At 50.4% G+C, this 24,724-nt stretch overlaps 1 protein-coding gene and 1 pseudogene across 1 annotated transcript; both read left to right on the top strand.

Annotated features, from left to right (window-relative positions):
• The first annotated feature begins 6,633 nt into the window (after window positions 1-6,633).
• LOC144582052 (serpin B6-like) lies at window positions 6,634-17,976 on the top strand. Its single transcript, XM_078368460.1, has 7 exons — window positions 6,634-6,688; window positions 6,880-7,054; window positions 10,543-10,689; window positions 11,443-11,560; window positions 12,969-13,111; window positions 17,092-17,247; window positions 17,440-17,976. Exons 2-7 carry the CDS (start codon window positions 6,890-6,892, stop codon window positions 17,839-17,841), a joined length of 1,131 nt encoding a protein of 376 aa, XP_078224586.1. The 5' UTR covers window positions 6,634-6,688; window positions 6,880-6,889; the 3' UTR covers window positions 17,842-17,976.
• Window positions 17,977-23,525: 5,549 nt separating this feature from the next.
• LOC144582256 (large ribosomal subunit protein eL42-like) lies at window positions 23,526-24,201 on the top strand (annotated as a pseudogene).
• Window positions 24,202-24,724: the final 523 nt, after the last annotated feature.

Below are 24,724 nucleotides of genomic sequence, written 5' to 3' on the forward strand. Positions count from 1 at the left end.
AAGGCCTCCGAGACTTACAGATGTTGGATGAATAATCCAGGTGATTGAGACCAGGAGTCCTCTACCCACGTAGCCCGATCCTCTGGACAGGGATGTGGCATCCCCTCTGGGTCAGGGCTGCCACCCACTGCGGGGTGAAGGTCTCAGGTGTCACTTAAAGGTCAAGGTGAGAGGTTCAGCACTAGAACCCAGCTGAGCCACCCCCTCCAGATTTACACTCTTAGCTGCTGTCCTAATCCCACACTCCTCCTAAGGCCTGAGTCTCCTGTGAGAGCAAGGAAAGGAAAATGAGTGCTGGAGGGGGAGCTGGAGGAAAAGCTTATTTGCACCATTGCCGCAGTTAGGGTGGCTATGGTTGGGCTGATTCGACCAGAACTCCCCAGACGGGTTAGGGCCCAGCTCCATCTAGCAGAATTCACATTCACCACCACCCACTCCTGCTTCTGGGCCATGCGTTACACCTGACCTGCCTGCTGAGGCAAAGCTGGGGCACCCTTGGTCCTCCCCCTCCACCTTCTTGGCTTAATGGACAATCCTAAAGCACTGGCCAGGAGGCACTGGGGGATCCAGGATGCTCTGGGCTTGGCCAGGGGATTTGCGTCAGCACCATCACACCTCCCTGCATCCCTGCGTGTCACGCACACAGGCAGTCAGGGGCCTACCAGTCTGCTCTACTAGTCCTGAGACCGTGTACACGACCATGTCCCGACAGGGAACCCAGTGTAATTTCACACTTGCCCTGGTAGGTGGGTACACACATGTGTGCAGGTCACACACAGAGTATGCATGAAAAGTCTGAGCTGGGCATGGTAGTTTACACCTGTAATCCCAGCACTTTGGGAGGCTCAGGTGGGTGAATCACCTGAGGTCAGGAGTCTGAAACCAGCCTAGCCAACATGACAAAACCCTGTCACTATTAAAAACACAAAAATTAGCCAGGTGTGGTAGCACTCGCCTGTAATCCCAGCTACTGGGGAGGTTGAGGCAGGAGAATTGGTTGAACCTGGGAGGTGGAGGTTTCAGTGAGCTGAGAGCATGCCACTGTACTCCAGCCTGGGCAACAAGAGTGAAACTCTGTCTCAAAAACAAATGATCAAATAAAACTCTGACTGAGGTCGGAGTTATTTCAGCCACCAGGCTCTCAATGAGGCCAGCGATATGACCTTGGACTAGATACTTAACCTCTGTATCGCAGGGACTTTATCCGCAAAATAAAAAACCTCATAGGATGTGTTTAAGGAACAGCTGAGAAACGGGTTAATAAATATCCATACTTATGATAAACTGACTTATGTACAAATGGCATACAGGACATGGCAGCGCTTACAACAGCTCCTGCCACAAGGGAGTGTTGTGTTGAGACGCACCATTAGTATCATAAATATCCTGAGAGCCATGTGTCTGGAAATACATGAGGATTTGGAGAAAAGCCACACAACAGATTCCCACAGGCAGCACCAAAAATGACTCCTAGGACCTGTGTCAGAGGAAAGGCAGGGAAGAAACAGGGGGAGGAAACACTTTCTGAGGACCACCCAGCAGGCACCCAGCTCAAGTCCATTGACTGTTAAAAGTTTTGAGTGAGAACCCAAGAGGCCAGGTCCAGGCCGGAGAAGGCTGCATCCTCGGAGATCAAGGGATATGAGAGCAAAACTCAGCCTGGTCCTAGAGGTAGAAGTCAAGTCAATTCCAAGAAAAGATGAGAGTTCCCCCTAGGACCAGCAGGTACAGCTGACTGGAAGGAAGGAGGAGAAGGCTGGGAGAAACTAGAATGTTCTATATCCTGGCCTATGCCCAGTCACCCAGTACATCTGAGGGTTTGTAACCAAAAGATCCTTTCTCTCTGAGATGTAAATAGATGCCACATTTGAAGCATCTCCAAGTTTGTGGTTCCATAGCAGACGCTACTTACAGAAAAGACAGTGAGTGAAGCTGGGAGGAAGGGAAAGGCAGCCTTGCAGCTCAGGGGCCCGCTGTGGGGTGGAAACAGCACTCCTCCCCTCCATAACCCAAAGACAGCTTTGTGATAGCACTGGCCAGAGAAGAAGAAACTCCCCTGGGCCTTATTTCCAGTGGATTCCACAGCACCCAGCATGGCAGAGCTTAACAAACCAGAGCTTACGACTTTGTGAATAATAAACAGACGTCTCCCCAGGGACGGACAGACTGGGGGACCTCACTGCCCCTGGCTGGTCCTCCTCCTCCAGCTGGAGCCCAAGTTGGAGCTCAAGGTCTGCATCTGTTTGAGGCCCCTTTTGTGGCTTCCTTTCCCAGAACTCAGAGACCTCAGGGGAGGGGGCAGAGAGGAACAGCAGAAAGGGAAGAGAACAGAGAACAAGAGGGCGGGTGAGTTGGAGCAGAAAAAGCTGGGGCCAGAACTGGGAGTTTCTGGGACAGCCCCAGATTCAAATATTCTATCCCACTGTCTGACCACAGGCCAGAACTTGTGGACTGATTTTTATTTTAGAAAAGAGGTTAACACGAAGCCATGGATGGGATGGTAAGGAAGGAAACCAGGGCTGTCTCTTTGGATCTAGATGGCCCCATGCCCACCCCAAGGAGCTCCAACTGGGAGATGATGATGCCCATGATAACGGTGATACTGACAGCAGCTGTCACTCAAAGGACACATGGCCTGCCCCCCACGCAGGGCTTTGTGTGCGTGGTCTCATAATCCTAGAGAAGTGTAGGCTCAGGAGTCTTTTTTTTTTTTGAGACAGAGTTTTGCTCTTGTTTCCCAGGCTGGAGGGCAATGGCATGATCTCGGCTCACCACAGCCTCTGCCTCACGAGTTCAGGTGATTCTCCTGCCTCAGCTTCCCGAGTAGCTGGGATTACAGGCATGCGCCACCATACCTGGCTAATTTTGTATTTTTAGTAGAGACGATGTTTCTCCATGTTGGTCAGGCTGGTCTCAAACTCCCAACCTCAGGTGATCTGCCCACTTCGGCCTCCCAAAGTGCTGGGATTACAGGCCTGAGCCACTGTGCCTGGCCAAAAGTCTTTTGTTTTTTTTTGAGACGGAGTCTCACTGCTACCAAGCTAGAGTGCAGTGGCTTGATCTCGGTTCACTGCAACCCTGCTCCACCTCCTGGGTTCAAGCAATTCTCCTACCTCAGCCTCTCGAGTAGCTGGGACTACAGATGTGCGCCACCATGCCCAGCTAATGTTTGTATTTTTAGTAGAGACGGGGTTTCACCATGTTGGCCAGGATGATCTTGATCTCTTGACATCATGATTTACCCACCTCAGCCTCCCAAAGTGCTAGGATTACAGGCATGAGTCACCACGCCCAGCGGGAAGTCTTAATCCTGCAGTCTCTGTGCCTCCCCTGTGCCTCAGTTTCCTTATGTGTAAAAGCAGAATAATGCCTTCCTCAAAGTCTGCTGTGAGGATGCAAAAAGTTTCTTGACATATAGCAGTCATTCGACTAATATTGGTTATTATGAATTTTCACAATTACCCAGAGAGGTGGGGCCTATAATCATTCCCATTTTACAGACAAAGGAACTTTCACGCAGCCAGAAAGGAGCCAAGCTAGAACTCAAAGTGGGGTGGTCTGTCTATGGAGAACAGGCTCTGTCGACCACTAAGTGAGAGATGGCACAGATCAGTGGTTACATGCACAAATGTTACAGCCAGATGGCTGAGTCAAACTTCCAGCTCAGCCACAGATGGGCTGTGTGGACAGAAACGAGCTGCTCCACCTTTCAGTACCTTGGTTTGCTCACCTGCAAAATGGGTGTCTCTGGCCAGGCACAGTGGCTTACGCCTGTAATTTCAGCACTTTAGGAAGCAAAGGCAGGAAGACTGCTTGGGTCCACGAGCTCAAGACTAGCCTGAGCAATGGGGCAAAACCTCGACTCTATAAAAAATTAGCTGAGCACGCTGGGCTGGGTGGCTCATGCCTATAATCCCAGCACTTTGGGATACTGAGGCGGGAGGATCACAAGGTCAGGAGTTTGAGACCATCCTGGCCAACATGGTGACACCCTGTCTCTACTAAAGATATAAAAAATTAGCTGCGCGTGGTGGCAGGCACCTGTAATCTCAGCTACTCAGGAGCTGAGGCAGGAGAATTGCCTGAACGTAGGAGGCAAAGATTGCAGTGAGCTGAGATTGCACTGAGCTGAGATTGCACCACTGCACTCCAGCCTGGGTGACAGAGTGAGACTCCATCTCAAAAAAAAAAAAAATTTAGCTGAGCATGATGGCACTATACCTGTGGTCCCAGCTACGCAGGAGACTGAGATGGGGGATCACCTCTGCCTGGCAAGGGAAGGTGAGGCTGCAGTGAGTTGAGATCACGCCACTGCACTCTAGGCTGGGTGACAGAGTGAGACCCTGTCTCAGAAAAATCAGGGTGTCCTTGCTCATTCTGGGCTCTGACTCTGTGTCCCTGGAGGTCCAGCAGCTCTGTGCCTCTCTAAAGGTCTGAGGGGGCAGCAAGCAGATCTGGGCCAATGTTGGAGGTACCAGCAACCCTCTCCTCTCCCTTTCTTCCAGAGATCATCCTCAACCTTCACCTCAGGAGCAGTTGTCCTGGTGGCAGGAGAACTGGTCAAGCCACTGAGTGCAAATAGTTTCAGCGAGGTGGGGGTGTACATTCTGTTGTCCCTTAATTAGAAATGAGTAATCTTAAAATATGTTCGGAAAGGCTTAGCAAACTGGGAGTCCCAGTGCCCCAAGTGTTCTCCATAATGAATAAAGAAGAATTTGGGCCGGGCGTGGTGGCTCAAGCCTGTTATCCCAGCACGTTGGGAGGCCGAGGTGGGTGGATCATGAGGTCAAGAGATTGAGATTATCCTGGCCAACATGGTGAAACCCCATCTATACTAAAAATACCAAAAAAATTAGCTGGGCATGGTGGCGCATGCTTATAGTCCCAGCTACCTGGGAGGCTGAAGCAGGAGAATTGCTTGAACCTGGGAGGCGGAGGTTGCAGTGAGCCGAGATTGTGTCACTGCACTCCAACCTGGCGCCTGGCAACAAAGCGAGACTCTGTCTCAAAAAAAAAAAAAAAAAGAATTTGAAAACAAAATGTTTAAACAAGGACAGCAAACCAGGCGTATTAGTTATTGTCTTTGTTTCCTGTGGCTGCTGTAACAGATGCCTATGGATTTGTGGCTAAACAGCACGTGTTTATTGTCTTATAGTTCTGAGGTTGGAGGTTGAAGATGGGTTCCATGGGGCCAGACTCCTCCGGAGGCTCCTCTTTGCTGTTCCAGCTACTGCAGCTGCAGTCCTTGCGTTCCCTGGCTTCATCGTCAAAGTCAGTGGAGGGGCATTTTGCTTGATCTTTGCATTGCTTTTTCCCATGAGATCTCCACGGGCCTTCCTCTTAGAAGGATACCTGTGATTACATGTAGAGGCAACTTGAACAATCCAGGATAATCTTTCATCTTAAGAGCCTGAATTGAATCACACTGCACTGTCCCTTTTGCCATGTAAGGGAGCATTCACAGGTCCCAGGGATTAGGACCCGGGTATCTTTGGGGCACTCATTCAGCCAACCCCGAATGTAAAGGCATGCACGGTAGAGAACGGGTTAATTCAGCGTCTCTTCACAGGGCCTTCAGTAGGCACCTCCTAACCTCTCCCATCTGTTCCAGGAAATATCTGCTCATGCTTCTCCCCTTCCTTGTTCTGCAGGTTCCCACCCACTCCTCAAGTGAGTCACTGGGACTGGCTTAGAATGCTGGCATTCTCCGACTAGGCCAAATTCACTGGTAAACATTTGTGAAGTGTGTCAGAGCAGGCAGACCCTGAATCCCCGCATCCCCGCATCCCCTCCTCCCAGCCTGCCTGCCAGTGGGGCCCTGACCTGCCCCTGTCCTCTCGCCTGATTCTGCAGATTCTTATTCTTTAGTAGTGGACCAGACAGGGCATCGGCCTGCTTTTCCAGGGCAGCTGCTTCTTAGCTTCACTTCTGTCAACTTCACCTTCCCTGTAGTGCAGTGGGGTGTTGATGGTCCGTCTCGCTAAGGGCTTGGTGCGCTTTAACGTGATTCTGTGATTCTAGCCGGCCTGAAGACACCCCAGTTCCCCTGCCCCGACTATCCAGCTGTATTCCTGCTCTGGACCCTGCTGGGGCTGCCATACACCCTGCATGCCAGGACTGGAGACATGTGCAGCCTGACCCTACCCCAGAGCCTGTCTCTAAAGGTGGAGATGGGCAGACACCCGCAGCCTGGGAGGCAAGGTGGTGTCCTGAGTGCTCTGTGCGTTCAGGAGCAGGAAGGCCTAGCTTGTGGCAGCAGGAGATCCCCAAGCGTGATCCAAGATTGGGGTTTTGCCACCTGCAGGGATTCCATAGAAGGAGATCCCAGGGTCAAAAGGCATTTGAAAGGCTTTCCCACATCTTTGTATGTGGCTTGATGTATCATCTTTTATTTTAAGGCTCTCCCTACGCTGAAATCGGTTCTCTCTCATTATAAAAACATTTGGCCATCTTTTCTTGTGTAACTGTCAATGAATTTATCATCTTGAATACTTTTCAAATTAAAACACAGTACATTTAAGCCCACAAAACACACAAAAGAATACACACATAGAAGCAAAAGCCAACACCCCTTCTGTAACTCCGCCCTATGAAAGTGACTCTAGAAAAGGGTGCCTCCTCCCACACTTTCTCCTCTGGCGGGCTCGCGTGCAGGAAGGAATCCTCACAAAGCAGGACTGCGTTACAGGTAGAACTCTTTCCGTTTCCATACTTAACGTTAGAAACACACAAAATAATTAGGAGAGTCCCAAAAAGACACATGCAGAGTTCTGTGTGTGTCCCTGCTTGCTCACTGAGCCACAGTGTCAGTGGTAAGGAGTGAAGTGCGGTTGTGTGGAAGCTGTGCTTACATGATACTGATTTTAAATCTTGTTCCAGGTCTGCCGTTATGGATCGTCTCGCAGAAGCAAATGGCACCTTTGCCTTAAACCTTTTGAAAACGCTGGGTGAAGGCAACTCGAATAATGTGTTTTTCTCACCCATGAGCATGGCCTCTGCCCTGGCCATGGTCTACATGGGAGCACAGGGAAACACCGCTGCACAGATGGCCCAGGTATGGCTTCAGGACAGCCGCAGACGCTGTGAACTGCCAAGTGAGCTGGTCCTGCGAATTCCAGATCCCACAGGGATTGCTCTAGACGGATAACTGTGCAGATCGCAGGGTGTGGGTGGAGAGTTGACAGGGAAAGGGACGCCATCCATGCCGGAGCACCCTGACCCGTTGGGCTGGAGAGGTGGCGCTGGATTCAGAAAAATGAATGATTTCATCATCACGTGGCTTAGCCTGTTCATGAGTTTGTAGATGGTTGTAAAGTCACAAGGTTCAGGTTGAGTCCTGTGATGATCTTTGGGTACTGTCACCTACCTTTTGATTGTCGGGAGTCTTCATTCTCATTTAGATGTAAAACCTTCTTAGAACGGCATCTGTCAGCTGAACATGTTTTCGGTAGTGTCCCAGTTCTCTGTTGCTGCGTAACTGGCACTCCCAGCTTAGCAGCTTTCCTGGTTGTTGAATCTGGGTGGATGGAGGGGTGCCTCTGCTCCACTTGGTGCTGGCTGGGTCCCTTGTGCGGCTGCTTCAGCAGGGGCTCAGCAGGGTGCTGGGGCATCTTTCCTGTGGCCTTCTCCACTGGGGCCCTCTATAGGCCTCCTTCGAGGGGTGCCTGGGCTCCCAAAGGTAAGGCTGCTGGAAAAGAAAGTGCTCCAGAGAGGAAGTGCTCCCAGAAGACAGGCTTGAAGCAAGTGCCTAACAAGCCTCCACATGTGTCCTGCCTGCCAAGGCTCCACTGCTAACGGCAGGCACACCTCCACACCTGAAAGAGGCTGGGCAAGAGTGTGCAAACTGGAGATGTGGCTGGGTGGGGCCACCCATGGCTGCTGTGGTCTGCCCTCTGGACTTCATGGTTCCCAGGAAGTCCGAGAGCCAGGTGTGGGCAGGGTCGGGTTCTCCTGCAGCCTCTCTCCTCGGCTTGTAGACACTGTTTTCTCCCTGTGTCCCCACATGGTCATCATCTGTGTGTGTCTGTGTCCCCATCTCTTATTTTTATTTTTTGAGATGGAGTGTCACTCTGTCGCCTAGGGTGGAGTATAATGGCACGATCTCAGTTCACCGTAACCGCCGCCTTCCAGATTCTAGCAACTCTCTGACTCAGCCTACCGAGTAGCTGGGACTACAGGCGCTCGCTACCACACCCAGCTAATTTTTGTATTTTTAGTAGAGACAGGGTTTCACCATGTTGTTCAGGCTGGTCTTGAACTCCTGACCTTATGATCTGCCCACCTCGGCCTCCCTGAGTGCTGGGATTATAGGCCTGAGTCACTACACCTGGCCTCATCTCCTCCTTTTATTTATTTACTTATTTATTTTATTTTATTTTTTCTTTGAGACAGAGTCTTGCTCTGTTGCCAGGCTGGAGTGCAGTGGTGCAATCTTGGCTCAGTGCAACCTCTGCTTCCTGGGTTCAAGCTATTCTTCCGCCTCAGCCTCCCGAGTAGCTGGGACCACAGGTACGTGCCACCATGCCCGGCTAATTTTTGTATTTTTAGTAGAGACGGGGTTTCACCATGTTGGCCAGGATGGTCTCGATCTCTTGACCTTGTGATCCACCTGCCTCAGCCTCCCAAAGTGCTGAATTACAGGCATGAGCCACCATGCCCGGTCCTCCTCTTTTTATAAGGACACAAGTCCTAATGGATCAAAGCCCAACCTAATGGCCTCATGTTACCTTAATCACCCCTGTACAGGCCCTCTCTCCAAATACAGTTCCATTCTGAGACACTGGAGTTGGGACTTGAGTGTGTAAATTTTGGGGGACACATCCAGCCCAGCAGAGGAGGCGTGGGAGGCCCGTGGGCATCACTGAACAGTGGCAATTCCCAAGCCCAGCCAGGTGCATGTTGTCCACCCCTCAGCCCTGGGTGAGGGCATTCCTTGATGAGCCTCCACTGCAGCGTTTCAGAATTGTCCCTTGTCCGTGGCTGCCCTGGCCGTGCTCTGCCTCTGTGTCCCGGCGTCACTCTCAGCAGCTCCTTTCCTGTTCTGTAAGAAATGGCCCGTGCTTGCTGTGCTCCCAGCCTACCTCCCACCTGTAGAACGTGGGTGCCCAGAGGCCTCCCTGCACTTTGAGCTGTCTCTCCCTTTTAGTTCAGGCTGTTACAAGTGCCTGAAAATCACTGTGGGATTTCTATCAACTTAAAATCTGCTTCCCTGGACAAAAACCACCCTCCCACTGTCCTCCCCCACCACCTGAGTGCTCTGTGTTGGGTTGGGCATCAGGGTGCCGTGGGAGAGCGTGCCAGAGAGTAAGGTGATCCTGTATCTTCTAAGGTTTAACAAGTGGATTTTGACCTCACCCTTGAGGCCAGTGTCTGGGATTTGATCTTTGCTCAGAGGCCATTTCTTTTAGAATCTTTTGCTAGCTGGGGAGGCTGGAAGAAGAAACATTTTTATTCTCCACCCAGCACATACTGAGTTGGAAATCCTTCCTTTAAATTCTGCTTGAAAATGGAGCAGTTCCTTCTTCCTGTGAGATATCCTAGGCAGCAAAAAGAAGCCGCATTCCCCTTGGAGCCCTTAGCCAGATGCAGGAGTTCACGGGGAGAGACACCATCCTCCCTGTCACTGCAGGGACTTTCTCTCCATTTCTTCAGCTTCTATACACACAGCCACCTTTCTCCAGCCCCCAGGAGTCATTTCATCCTGTCCATCCAGTCTCTGCCAGCTGCCTGGGGCCAAGGCCAGGGTCACATGTGTTAGGTTTTGGTCATGGTAGAACTCCACTTCCGGATGGCTACGCATGTCATCTATTGCCACAAAACAAACCAACCCAAACTTAGTGGCTGGAAATCACAGTGATCGATTATTCCTCAGATTCTGTGGCCTGACCAGGCAGGCCTGCTCCCAGGAAGCAGTGCGGGTCACTCATGCAGCTGTTTCAGTGGACAGTTGGCCTGGAAAGTTCCAGAAGGCCTCTCTCACACCTGAGGCCTTGATTCTTCAAGCAACTCTCCCCACAGGTGGTAGCACTTCCTTCAGGGTTTTCCATGTGGCCTTCAGCAGGATAGCTTGGACTTCCTTCCATCATGGTGGCCAGGGTACCAGAGAGTGAACGTGGCAGCTGCGGCCTTTTTAAAAGGACCTGGTCCTCGAGCAGCATGACTTCTACTGAATTCTACATACTCTATCATTAGTTAGAGCCAGTGACAGGGCCAGCCCAGACCCACAGGCAGGAGGGACCCTGCCCTTCTGACATCAGGAGCCGCCTGAATTTACATAGACAGGAGATCTGGTTCACACCCTTGTTTGCCACCAAACTCCAAGTACTGAGCATCAGAAGTCTGGGTTTGTGGAGGGCACTAAAACTCATGCCAGCACTGACAGGGCACAGGGAGGGGCTTTCAAGACCCTTCTGGCCTTTAATCGGATGGATCTTTTAAGCAGTAGTCAGAGTCTGCACGGTTGTTAGTCTGTTTGGGGTTGCTCCATTTTCTGAAGTCAGAGCATACAGACGTGATGTGTTTTCATTCTGTTTTTGATTTCAGGTACTTTCTTTAAATAAAAGTGGTGGTGGCGGAGACGTCCACCAGGGCTTCCAGTCTCTTCTCACTGAAGTGAATAAGCCTGGCACGCAGTACTTGCTTAGGACGGCCAACAGGCTCTTTGGGGAAAAGTCCTGTGACTTCCTCTCAGTAAGTCATACTTGTTACTCACTAAAGAAATGAAGGTGGCCAGGTGGGGGGGGCTGTGGTCCAGCAGGAAGCCTGTGGCTCTGAATGCTGTTATGCCATATGTAGGCTTTTGTAATTTGTTTCTTTTCACCTGCCGATATGTTGAATCTACTTTATCTTTTTCAACTGTCTTATCAACATCTTGTCAGGCAGCTCCTTGATGCATGACTGCTCCCTTAAAGGACCCAGCAGTTGGTGAAGTTTTTTTGATATTCAGAGCCTGACTCAACTTAGTTTTTCTTTGTCTTTTTGAGATAGAGTCTCACTCTGTCACCTAGGCTGGAGTGCAGTGGTGTGATCTCGGCTCACTGCAACCCCTGCCTCCAGGGTTCAAGCGATTCTCCTGCCTCAGCCTCCCGAGTAGCTGGGATTACAGGTGTACGCCACTACACTGGGCTAATTTTTGTATTTTCAGTAGAGACAGGATTTCACCATGTTGGCCAGGCTGGTCTCGAACTCCTGACTGCATGTGATCCACCCACCTTGGCTTCTCAAAGCCCTGGGATTACAGGTGTGAGCCACAGAGCCTGACCTCGACTTAGTTTTTAAGCTAGGATTAAATATAGCTCAAGCTAGGAAGTTGGATTTTAGGTTAAGTCCTCATATTTATTTGTAAATTACATATGTCAATTATAGATTTTCTGATTTGGTTCAATGAAGAAATCGGCCTTGCTGTTCACCATTTTTGTAATTATGTCCCTCTGTCTATCCTAGTCTTTTAGAGATTCCTGCCAAAAATTCTACCAAGCGGAGATGGAGGAGCTTGACTTTATCAGTGCCGTAGAAAAGTCCAGAAAACATATAAACACCTGGGTAGCTGAAAAGACAGAAGGTGAAAAAGTATTGTTATTCTGCTTGTAATAGCATCTTAATCCATTTTCCTGCCAGTTCCTTCACGAAACTGTCAGTTGTAAAGAGGAATGACGTTTTTTTCTCTAAATAACTGCAAACTTTAAGTATCTGCTTCTGAAACCAGTTGCCATTAATTGACGTTTTGGAAGTGCTCACTCACTGTGTGCTGGTCTCTGCGGCTTCTCCCTGTGCTCTTCAGTGTACCTGTGATTGATGTTTTTCAGTGTTTGGTACATCTCTTCCCAACCAGTCCACATTTTAATTTTGAGGAGAGGGTTAATGTGAATATAGTCTTTCCTTTCAAAAATAACATAAAAAATCCATAGCATGGATCTCAAGCCGTCTCCCTCTTCAGTAGTTCATGGTCTACGGTTTTCATGCATTGCTGCGGGACACTAGATCATGCCCTGGTTTGCCTGTGGTTCTTAATTTTAACTTTTTCTTTGTTAGAGACAGGGTGTCCTTCTATCACCCAAGCTGGAGTGCAGTGGCAATCACAGCTCACTGCAGCCTCAATTCTCTGGCTCAAGTGGTCCTCCTGATTCAGCCTCCCAAGTAGCTGGGACTTCAGGTAGCATCACCATGTCCAGGTAATTTTATTTTATTTCCTGAGATGGAGTCTTGCTCTGTTGCCAAGGCTGGAGTGCAATGGAGCAATTTCAGCTCACTGCAACCTCCGCCACCTGGGTTCAAGTGATTCTCCTGCCTTAGCCTCATGAGTAGCTGGTGTTACAGGCATGTGTCATCACGTATGGATAATTTTTGTCTTTTTAATAGGGATGGGGTTTCACCATGTTGGCCAGGCTGGTCTTGAATTCCTGACCTTGTGATCCACACACCTTGGCCTCCTAAAGTGCTGGGATTACAGGTGTGAGCCACTGCTCCTGGCCAATTTTTTTTTTCTTTTCCTTAGAGACAGGGTCTCACTGTGTTGCCCAGGCTGGTCTCCAACTCCTGGCCTCAAGTGATCCTCACACCTCAGCCTCCCAAAGTACTGGGATTATAGGTGTGAGCCACTGTGACTGGCCTAAACTGTACTTTAAGCTTGTAAAGAACATCTCTCGGCTGCCCATCATTTTGACAATCCTTTAAATTCTGTCTTTAAGTCATAGGCCCCCACCACTCCTTCCTATCTCCTCTGTTATGAACTTATCCTGCATAATTAACATGTACTTGTTCACTTGTGTGTTTTATTCAAATAATGATGTTTTTCTCACCAGAAGTTTTTGCTGCTTTGCTTAAAGGACACATATCCCTTTCTACTGGGGGGACAGTGGAAGTCTCTATCTGTGCCCTTGACTGCTGAAGCAGAAGGCCCCACCAATTCCTGATGTGTCAGGGATCAGCAGCCGCCCGTGTCTAACGCCGTCTTTAATTCTTCCTCTCAGGTAAAATTGCCGAGTTGCTCTCCCCGGGCACAGTGGATTCACTGACAAAGCTGGTTCTGGTGAATGCCATCTACTTCAAAGGAAACTGGGATAAACAATTCCGCAAGGAGAACACCAAGGAGAGACCGTTTAAAGTCAGCAAGGCGAGTAAGCCGTGGCAGAGGCGCTTCTCAGAGCAGCGCCCCTGTTCACACAGCGCCCGCAGCCGTGGGCGTTTCTGACCCTGCCCCTCCTGCTTCCTGTCAGTCGGGTGGCCCCGTGCCCCTGGGCTCCGAGCATCCTCTCTGCCACCTACTGGGCAAGTTTGAAGGTGCAGCCCTCAGGCTCGATCAAGGTCTTCAAGTTCAGACTCGAGGTATGGTGTGCCATCATCTAGAGGACATTTCCTCCGTTTCTCTAGCTTCATTCCCATCAGGACCTGCACACTCCTTTACAGCGGTGGAAACCCCGGGCCATGCCGCCTCCGCGCCGCCACCGCGCCCCCTGCTGGCTTCGTGCCACACAGCAGGGTCGGAACTTTGCTGCTGAATTGAGGCTGAGCAGGGAGAGCTGTCTGAGGAGGGCCAGAGTTGTAGCTGGTGCTTAGGAAATCCTGAACTAATGAGTGATAGTACTCTTTTGACAGTAAGGATAAGTACATATTTTTGTTTTAAAACGAGCAAACCAAACATGTAAAGAGACACTAAGATTAACCACGTCCAGCTTGGAAGATGTCATCTGCTGACAGCCCTTTATCTTCCTCCCACTGAATCCACTTTATTCTCTTTTGTTTTGTTTGTCTTTGACTATAGAGATTTTTGAACATAGGCAAAGTAGACAGAACAGATTAATTCCAGCGTATTCTTGATCATTGACCATAAGTTAGATCTTCCAGACTAACTTGAACCTGAACGTTCAGTGTCTCAGGAAATTTATTTTCATTGTCTATTTCTCCTCACAATTGAAAAAGAATTATTTTCTTTCAAGCTTTATTCTGAAATGACCTGTCCTGTTATCCCCTGGCAAAATAATTTTTCTCTTTAAAATTGAATCATGAATAAGATAGACAAGACCTTTGTTTGAGTACAGGTAACAGAAATCTAGGTTCACCAGGGTTTAACTCATAGGGCTCATCTCCCCTGCCAGGAGGTCTGAAGGCAGGTGAGACCTGGGCTGGCCTGGTACTGCCAGCCCTGCCTTCCTCAGCACATGGCCTTCTTTCTCATGGTCACAGGATGGCTCAGCTAGCCACAGCAGTCCAGGCACCAGAAAGGGGGAGGAACAAGGGGAGGGGAGGGGAGCCTAAACCTTCGGCTGGGTGGTTCTGCCTTTCAGAAAGGGAAGGCTTCCTTCTGTATGGCGTAGGCCAGAACTCTATGTCTTGTAGGTTTGCGGAGATGAGGAATCCTCTCATGCTCGGCTCTGCAGTGAAGAAGAACAGAGGAAGGGGCTGCAGTATTGAGTGCACCAGCCTGGGGAGGGGGTATACCTCCAAGGATACAGATTTTGAGTTGATACAGATTCTCATTTTAATTTCATTTCTATATAAAATGGACCTTGTCTACATAATTGTGTATTTAGTGAATCATTCAGGTTAGATCTTTTGATTCAAGGTTAGATCTTTTATATTACAAGATTGGAGGCTTGGACCCTGAAGGGCTGCCGGGAGAAATTACTGAAGGCAGAGGTCAGCAAACTTCACCCTGCAGCAAAGCCAGCCTGCCACCTGTTTGTTTTTTTTTAAGGTTTATTGAAACACAGCCATGCTTATTTACTTACTTATTTCATCCTGTAACAACAATTGAGTAGTTGTGGCAGAGACTGTACATGTGGCTACAAACCCGAAAACAGTTCCTGCCTGGTCAGTTATGGAAAAACATACCTACTGCTGGCCAAGGGAATGAGTGGGGCAGCCGAGGCCCCGGAGACTGGAGACTGCTCTAGCCAAAGGCTGACGGCCGGTCAAGGCGAGCCTCGACCACACGGAAGCGGAAAGCTGCCGCCCCAGCGTCTTTTGTTTATTCCATATAACACAGAAGAATGTGCTACACTGGAGACTGGGGAGCTGACGGCATCTTTGACTGCCTATGGCAGGGTATTTCCTCAACTCACAGGAGCAGCTCAGAGTCAGGCGTTGACGAGGGCTGCGGGATGGGGTGTGGGTCCTGTCCTCCAGTCTTTCTCATTGGCTGGCTGGGGTTGCTGACCAGTGCAGTTTTTGCTGGTAAGATATATAAATGTTGCCTGGGCTTTTCAGCATCCCAGCTCATTAATTCATTTGTTTGTTTGTTTTTGAAGGTGGGGTTTCACCATGTGGGTCAGGCTGGTCTCAAAGTCCCGACCTCAAGTGATCTGCCCACCTCGGCTTCCCAAAGTGCTGGGATTACAGGTCTGAGCCACCATGCCCGGCCCTCCATTTAATTTATTTAGGCATTTATTCAGCAGAGATTGACTGCGTGCCTTCTTTCTCTCTCTCTCTCTCTCTCTCTTTTTTTTTTATTTTTATTTTGGAGATGGAGTCTCGTGCTGTCTCCCAGGCTGGAGTGTAGTGGTGCAGTCTTGGCACACTGCAACCTCTTCCTCCTGGGTTCAAGTGATTTTCCTACCTAAACCTCCTGAGTAGTTGGGATTACAGGTGCCCACCACCACACCTGGCTAATTTTTGTATTTTTAGTAGAGATGGAGTTTCACCATGTTGGCCAGGTTGATCTTGAACTTCTGACCTCAGATGATCTGTCTGCCTAGCCTCCCAAAGTGGTGGGATTACAGGCATGAGCCATCGTGCCCAGCCTGACTTGGTGTCTTCTATCTATGAGGCATGGTGCTAAGTATTTTTCAGCTGTGCACAAAACCAGCAAAGCATGCCTGCCCTGGTGAAGCTTATGTTTTCTTGGGGGAGCAACAGCAAGCGTAAATAAGAAAATAGGACTGTATTAGGCAGTAGTAAATGCTACAGAGGCATACTAAGGCACTCGCTTTGTAGCATTGGCTGCTTTCAGAGGGCGATTGCAGCTAACCAACCGTAGCTCCCTGTGACTCCTCACATTTAATCAGGATAGATTTAATATCAGAGGTTCTAAGTCAACATGCTTGTGGATAATTAACGTGGTTAAAAGAGTGGTTTTTACAAATGATAAAAGCTTTAGGGAAGATGCTGTGTTTGGGGTGGGGGTGTCGTGTCAGGTAAGATCTATCAAGGACACCTTTTCTGCCAAGGTGATTTTTTGAGCAAGGACCAAAAAGAGGCAGAGGTTTGCTCTCCAGGTTCTGGGGGACAGGCTTACTGCGTAGAGATGAGATGAACCGAGTTTGCTGGCAGTGCAGTGAGGAGGCCCCTGTGACTGTAGCAGCCAAACGAAGGGAGAGGGAACTGGGGACGAGCTCTTATCACAATTCCAGGTCATTTTAGGAACTTTCGGCTCCGCTCCGAGTAGATGGGGAGCCAGGGACGGGTGTCCGGCCAAAGAACAATGTGATCTGACTTAGGTGCTACTGTGTCCCTCTAGCCACTCTGCCGGAAACAATCACAGTCATATTATCACAGTTATTCCAGGGCTAGGCTGGTAGCAGCAGAGACAGAAGGAACAGGTCAGATTTTGGTTATATATTTACAAGGTAGAACCAATATAATTTACCACTGAGTCAGACGCAGGGTGCGAGAGAAAGACAGGCGTCAAGGGCACTCCAGGGCTTTTGGCCACTGGATGGTTGCAGTGCTCTCAGCTGAGGTGGGCAAAGTTGTAGACAAAGCCAACTTGGAGGATCCATGGAGCTCCACATTACAGGTGGCATTGGGAATTTCTTTTATGTCCAAACATAGGTGTCAAGTGGGCAGTAAAGTACAGGAGTCCCAAGGAAGGGCAGAGGTCAGGCTGGAGGCAAATTTGGTATGATCCTGTGTTTAAAGCCGTGAGACTGACTGAGACCAACGAGAGGAAAGACGCCTTGGGCTTGGGACCCGGGCACCCAGTTTCTGGAGGTTGCGGCAATGAAGATGGCAGAGAAGGCACTGCCGGATATTCTGGAAGCCGGGCAGAAACATGAGCTGCATCTCTCCCTGCAGAGAGTGGCTGGCTCTGATGAATTTGTGCCATGTGTCAGTGGGGTCTCATTTCAACTTCACGTTTATCTGTTTTATTTGTAGAATGAAGAGAAACCTGTGCAAATGATGTTTAAGAAATCTACTTTCAAGAAGACCTATATAGGAGAAATTTTTACCCAGATCCTGGTGCTTCCCTATGTTGGCCAGGAGCTGAATATGATCATCATGCTTCCGGACGAGACCACCGACTTGAGAATGGTAACCACTGAGCCGAGAGTGAGGTGTGCTCGCGAGGGAATCACTCGGGGCTGTCTGCTGTGGCTGCGTTCTAACACAGACCCCTGCGGACCGTGGCCCGGCTGCTGCCGGCGTCCAGCATCACAGCATCGCATGGGGCCCTGCTGGGCAGCAGCACCCTAGGTCTTAAAGTCTTCCACTGTCTCCCTCTAGGTGGAGAAAGAAATCACTTACGAGAAGTTCGTAGAATGGACGAGGCTGGACATGATGAATGAGGAGGAGGTGGAAGTGTTTCTCCCACGGTTTAAACTGGAGGAAAGCTACGACATGGAGAGTGTCCTGCGCAACCTGGGCATCACCGATGCCTTCGAGGTGGGTAAGGCAGACTTCTCCGGAATGTCCAAGACAGACCTGTTTCTGTCCAAGGTCGTGCACAAATCCTTTGTGGAGGTCAACGAGGAAGGCACAGAGGCCGCAGCTGCCACAGCTCCCAGAATGAGATTGCTGTGCGCCAGATTCACCTCCCGCTTCTCTGCCGACCACCCCTTCCTTTTCTTCATCCAGCACAGCAAGACCAATGGGATTCTCTTCTGCGGCCGCTTTTCCTCCCCGTGAGGACAGGGTGGTCTTTGTGCGCAGCCCCTCTCCTTTCTGTCCTCTGACACTCCACAGTGTGCCTGCCACCCAAGTGGCCTTATCCGTGTGGTGGTGGCACTTCAGAAATAAAGGGAACAATTGTGGGATGCCACATTCACTGTGTGTTTGTATGTCTGCATGGAAGATGGTTCCTAGGATCTGAAATTGCTGCTGTCTGTGGGTCTGGGTTATGGTAGGAGGGGCTGCGATGACCACTTAGTCACCCCGGCTCGGGGGAGATGTTGCCCACCCCCCACAGCCATGGGGACCCCACGACTTCACTGCGTGTAGACAGCTGTCCTCGCTTGTTGGTGTGACTCTTCCAGGGCACAAGGAGATAAATGGTGCTTCTCTGTCTCCTCTACTCAGTAGCGGAGTCTCATCCCACTTCTCGGGAGAGAAGGGAGTGATGTGAGGTGCTACAAGGAGGTGCAGGGAGCTCAGTTCCAAAACTGCCACCAGCTCCCTGGAAGCCTGCACGGAGAGGGGGAGCAGGTGAACCAGACGAAGGTGACAGTAGTCTCCTGCCCCATGGGTGTTTCTGCTTCCCTGGGGACTGGTTGATCACATACCCATTCACATACATACTGCCCACTTCTGAAAATGTCAAATGATATTAGTGTTCCATTTATAGCAACAGAGTTTACAGAGACTTCGACTTCACTAGTCAGCACCAGGTGCCTTTCTGTTTCACTCAAGTGTTACAGAAAAGACAGCTACAATTTCTGGGGCCATTTGTGTTGATTGCTGGTAATGTGATCCCCGCACACAGCCATGCAGGAGCAGATGGACGGGTCAGGCTCAAATGCAGGAGCCACGCAGCGTTCCAGGGAGCCAGGAAGGGCTTCTTTTTCAGACAGTGGAGCCTGATCCCCCTCCTTGACCTGGTACAAATGTGCCCTCACTCTTCCTGCTCCTCTTTCCCTTAGTGTCCATGCTGGGGTGACAGATAGGAGTCGTAGCAGGGATGAGTGGGAGAGCAGGGGCAAGAAGGGCTGGGTCGTGCTGGTTTTGTCCCTCATACCCCATCCTCTGCACAGCATTTTTTTTTTTTTTTTTTTTGGAGACAGAGTATCTCTGTGTCATCCAGGCTGTGCAGTGGTGTGATCTCGGCTCACTGCAACCTCCATCTCCCGGGTTCAAACAATTCTTCTACCTCAGCCTCCCAACTAGCTGTGACTACAGGCACCCACTACTACTCCTGGCTAATTTTTGCATTTTTAGTAGAGACGGGGTTTTGCTATGTTGGCCAGGCTGCTCTTGATCTCCTGAGCTTGTGATCCTCCCACCAGGGCCTCCCAGAGTGCTTGGATTACAGGTGTGAGCCACTGTGGCCAGCCCGTTCTTGGTATTTTTTAAAGACTGGGGACAAGAGGACTTGGAACAAGGGCTCCGAGGGTGGGGCAGGATCCAGTTATATGATGCTTCGAGCACCACAGAGAGGGCCTCTGCACTGCAGCTGGCAGCCACCGCCCTGTGTCCGGTTCCTGGGGAGAGGCACCTGCTCCACATCCTTGCTTGGGGTCTGCTTAGAGGCTGGGATGCGGACAGGGAGTGGGGTAATTGGAATTGCCTAACCGTCCAGGTTTCACGGTATCAATCCCTTTCCCCAGGGTAAGGGCTATATCAATAATGTGGAAAGATGAACATTCAGGGTCCCATGTGTTACTGACCCGCGGCGGCGGGTGGGGCTGGCCAGGGACTGAACCCTGGCTGAGCTGAGCACCGGCCCCTTTGTGTCCTCCGCCCTTTCTTCCCCACTTCCTGCCCAGCTCGGGATCAGCGGCGAGGCGCGGACTGCGCGTAAACCAGTCGCCCCTGCAGGAGTGGAGACAGGCTCTGCTCGGACGCCCGTCTCCTCCTCGCAGCGGGTGGTTGTGACAACCCCACTCCCCAAAGGCAGGCGCCAGAGGCGGCGGGAGAGAGCGTCTGCGGCCCCTATCGGTGCTCCGGAGAGCTCACCTGCGCCGAGGAGGTAGGCTTGGGGGCTGGAGAAACCCCGGTAGGTGGGATGTCAGCTCAGGCTGGAGATCACGCGTTGGGGATCGGAGCTGGCTGGGTAATGGGTTCGCCGCGTCCTGATCCCCTCCCAGTTGACACCTAAAGTTTGGCTCACTTTCCCACAGAGTGAGGTGTTCTGCACGGAGTTGGAAGTCAGGGAAACCCCCAAAGGCGCACAGCCCCCTCCAGCTGATCTGGAAGACCCGTGGCTTTACCCGGCTGTTGCTCTTCTCATACCTCAAAGATTGGGTGGGACGCCAGTAGGAGGGCAGACCAGTGTGGAAGGGGGAGTCTGTGGGTGCTCTGGCCAGTGCACCTGGATGAGACTGGAGGGAAGGACTCCTCCGTGGTGTCTGATTGGTACATAGGTGATGGTCTTAGCCTCCTCTGTTTCTTGAAGTGTCAACAATTGGAATCACTGAAGAAACTGGTCGCTGTGACTAAGGGAGCCTTAAGCTACTAATCAGCGTTGATTGAACACCTACTATGTGCCTGGCATTATATGGGATGCTGAGGATACAATGAGATTATTGATTCACAGCTAATGTGGATCACAGAACCACAGATGTAAGGTGCCAAGTACACAGGCTGGGGAGGCTTTAGAGAGAAAAGGACTTTTGAGTTGGATTCAGAAGGATGAAAAGCATGGAAGTCTTTGGGGGCACTTATTCCACAGAGCCGGCCTGAACCCGAGCTGTGGTGTTGGACATTTGGATAAAGTGGCGACCCAGAAACAATTCCTGCTCTCTTTAATCCACTGTCTAAGCATGAAGGGAATGAACAGGATGAATTCCAGAAAAGACAATTTTCTGGGCTAGGTCCCAAGAACCCAGGAATTCCCTTCTGGGTGCAGCTGGCAGGGGGTCTGCCTGGGGGTTACGTGACAGTCCACACAATCCTGGGTACCTCCTCCCCATCCCTGGACTCTGAGACTATTTCCTCTGACAAATCCTTGCCCTCTGCCCACCAGCTCATTTCTCTTTGGGACCAGACATGGTTGGAGAAGTGGCTCTCCCTTTCCTTCCTCACAGATTCTTCTGTCCGCTCAATTCCGGGCTCCTTTGGGAAATGACCGACACACCAACTTGTGAATTCATTCAGCACCTATTTGCTGTGGCCATGCTCCGTCTGCACAGGCTATTCCCACAGCTGTTGGGGATGTCATGGTAAACAAATCAGAGTTTCTTCCCCCTGGAACTTAAAACAGAAAGCGTCTCTGATAATTCCAGCAGAGTTCTAGTCTATGCCAGTCCTAGTCTATGCCCTGCTGACTCACTCTCAGGGTGTGGGGTGCCGGTGGCTGCCAGTGGTTTTCTCCCTCACTTACCAGCCACTCTGGCTGCCCCATGTTCGTCCCCATTTAAGGTACCCGGCAGGACTTAGATGCTGGGCTTAGATCCTAACACTAGACAGCGGTGGGACCTAATCCTCAGCGTGCCTCAGTTTTCTCTTCTGTAAAATTGGGGGAAAGATGTAGGCTGGGCGTGGTGGCTCACGCCTATAATCCCAGCACTTTGGGAGGCCGAGGCGGGTGGATCACGAGGTCAAGAGATTGAGACCATCCTGGTCAATGAGGTGAAACCCCGTCTCTACTAAAAATAGAAAAATTAGCTGGGCATGGTGGTGCACGCCTGTAGTCCCAGCTACTTGGGAGGCTGAGGCAGGAGAATTGCTTGAACCCAGAAGGTGGAGGTTGTGATGAGCCGAGATCGTGCCATTGCACTTCAGTCTGGGTAACAACAGCAAAACTCCATCTCAAAAAGAAAAAGAAAAAAGGTGAGATGATACACAGAAAGGGCATGTTACAGTGCCTGATGTGTAGTTAAGAGTCAAGAAATCAGCCAGGCGGGGTGGCTCACGCCTGTAATCCCAGCACTCTGGGAAGCCAACGTGGGTGGATCACCTAATGTCGGGAGTTCAAGACCAGCCTGGCCAAAGCCTGGCCAACATGGTAAAACCCCGTCTCTACTAAAAATACAAAAAATAGCGGGGCGTGGTAGCAGGCACCTGTAATCCCAGCTACTTGGGAGGCTGAGGCAGAAGAATGGCTTTAATCCAGGAGGCAGAGGTTGCAGTGAGCAAGATCACTCCTCCCGGGAGGAACCTTGAACCTCCTGAGGTAGGAGAATCACTTGAACCTCCTCCTCCCAGGTTCAGGTGATTCTCCTACCTCAGCCTCCCAAGTAGCTGGGACTACAGGCGCCTACCACCACACCCGGCTAATTTTTGTATTTTCAGTAGAGGCAGAGTTTTACCATGTTGGCCAGGCTGGTCTCGAACTCCTGACCTCAAGTGATCCCCCCCCCCTCACCCCGCCGACCTCAGCCTTCCAAAATGCTGGGATTACAGGAGTGAGCCACCACGCCTGACTAGGAGGCTTTATTCTTAACCATTAAGTTAACCTGCCTCATTGACTGATTGCGTAAAAGGTACACTTGAGCCAGAAACTTAGGACTTTCCTAAAGGGAGTGTGTGGTCCTGTATCCTGGATGATACAGCTATCTGTTAGCTGAGCTTTGATGCTGGTACTGTTTGCAGTGAGCCCAGCAGGCCTGGAACAGGGTTGTGGGAACTGCACAGAGCTGGTATCCCTTCCTGATGGCTGTGTGTGTGTGTGTGCGTGTGTGTGTGTGTGCACGCGTGCGCATATTTTCCCCTGTGTAAGCGTCACTCAGAGGGAAAGGGGGCATGTGAATAAACCAGGAGGAATGAACTAAGAGTATATTCAAGAAAGAGCTTCTCAACATGGATGCGATGTGCCAGAATCTGTGGATATGGGAAACCACGACACCTCTTTTGTTGGGAATGAAGAATAGCAGAGATGCTCACATTCTAGACGTGCATTCCAGCTTGGCGGCTGAGTAAGGAAGATGGCCAAAGAGTGGGTGCAAGCTTAAGATGCTCCCACCTCTCTTTCCCACAGCTCCTGCTTCCAAAGCTGCATCCGTGTATACTGCCCCGTCCCTCCAGACAGGCTGGGACAATGCTGGTGATGCACGCAAGGCCACAGGACAGTTTCCATACATGCCAGCCCGTTTTCCCCCTCCTTTCTGAAGCACTTTAAAATTTCTTACAGGGGCCCTCCCCACAGGTCTGCGGAGGCCTTGAGGTGATCCCTCTCTGCCTGCAGTCAAAGCCCTTCATGCATCTGTCTTTGGGAAAGGAGTGTGTGCTGGGGGCATGGGTATTGATGCTGGGAGTCAAGGGTGGAAACTGGGTAGAGGGTGGCTGTGCAGAGAAAACAGGTAAGCAGGATGTGAACCTTCAGAACTGTAAACCTCCAGGCTGCTCCTCTCCCACGCGCCTTCCTCCCTCATTCACTGGTAGGGTGGGGTGCAGCAGAGCTCCTGGCACACCCTGGCCCCCTGCCCCAGGTACTGGCTAGGCTGAGAACAGGTGGTACTGTTGAAAAACTGTAAGAGGAAGTTTGGGGAGGGCTGGGGGTGGGGAAAGTTTTGGGGCCCCTGCCAAGTTTCCCTTACCCTACTGAGCAGTAGGTGTGTTTATCTTACCCACAAAGACATTTAAATTTTAATGTTATCCACAAAGATATTTTAAATTTTGTCTTACCCACAAAGACGTTTAAATTTCAGAGAGGTGTCAAGGCCTGCCCCTTTCTAGGGATGACAACAGACACCACTAGAAATGGGATAGGAGGGCCGGGCGTGGTGGCTCACACCTGTAATCCCTGCACTTTGGGAGGCCAAGGCGGACAGATCACGAGGTCAGGAGTTCAAGACCAGCCTGACCAACATGGTGAAAGCCTGTCTCTACTAAAAATACAAAAATTAGCCAGGTGCGGTCGCACACACCTGTAATCCCACCTACTTGACTGGCTGAGGCAGGAGAATTGCTTGAACACGGCAGGGAGAGATTGCAGTGAGCTGAGATCATACCACTGTACTCCAGTCTGGGCTACAGAGCAAGACTCTGTCGCAAAAAAAAAAAAAAAGAGCTTTTTCTTTCCGTGCCGATAGCACTCACGCAAACATGATGAACATTCCTAAAACCCACCAAACTTTCCGTAGGAAGTGTGGCAAGCACCAACCCCACAAAGTGACACCGTACAAGAAGGGCAAGGATTCTCTGTATGCCCAGGGAAAGCGGCGTTATGACAGGAAGCAGAGTGGCTATGGTGGGCAGACTAAGCCGATTTTCTGGAAAAAGGCTGAAATTACAGAGAAGATTGTGCTAAGGCTTGAATGCCTTGAGCCATCTGCGATCTAAGAGAATGCCGGCCATTAAGGGGTGCAAGCATTTTGCACTGGGAGGAGATAAGAACAGAAAGGGCCAAGTGATCCAGTTCTAAATGTCTTCTTTTCTTTTAGGAAGACAATAAAATCGTGAGTTTATGTTAAAAAAAAAAGAAGAAAGAAATGGGATTGGAACAAGTTACCCATCTGTTGGATTTCACCTGGGATTTGCGCCAGTTGAGAAAGGCTAATTCCAGAAAGCCTCTCTTTCACCTTCTTTGGCCCCTTCACTTTTCTGTTTCCCAAAGCAGTCCCTACAATCTTTAAACCCAGAGGGATGTGGCTGTAATGGCCACTTAGGAGCTGAACGGTGTTGTGGAAACTGTCCCTAAGTGTTTTACCTGCACGGTCTCATTTAATATTTCTGCACCACAACTCCAGGTAGTAAGCACGTTTCTCTCCAATTTACAGATAGGAAACTGAGGCTCAGGAAGGCAAACTTGCTCAAAATAACTTAGTAAGTGTCAGAGCCCAGAGTTGAACAAGGATCTGTCTGATTTCAGAGTCTAGGCTCTTTACTCATGAATTAACTCTCAGCCTGACCATTGACTTCCCTAACATATAAAACACTGAGCAACAGGGAGGCTGAGATCTAAAAGTATCTTTTT

This window comes from Callithrix jacchus, chromosome 4 (assembly GCF_049354715.1).
Source record: "Callithrix jacchus isolate 240 chromosome 4, calJac240_pri, whole genome shotgun sequence".
Taxonomy (NCBI): domain Eukaryota; kingdom Metazoa; phylum Chordata; class Mammalia; order Primates; family Cebidae; genus Callithrix; species Callithrix jacchus.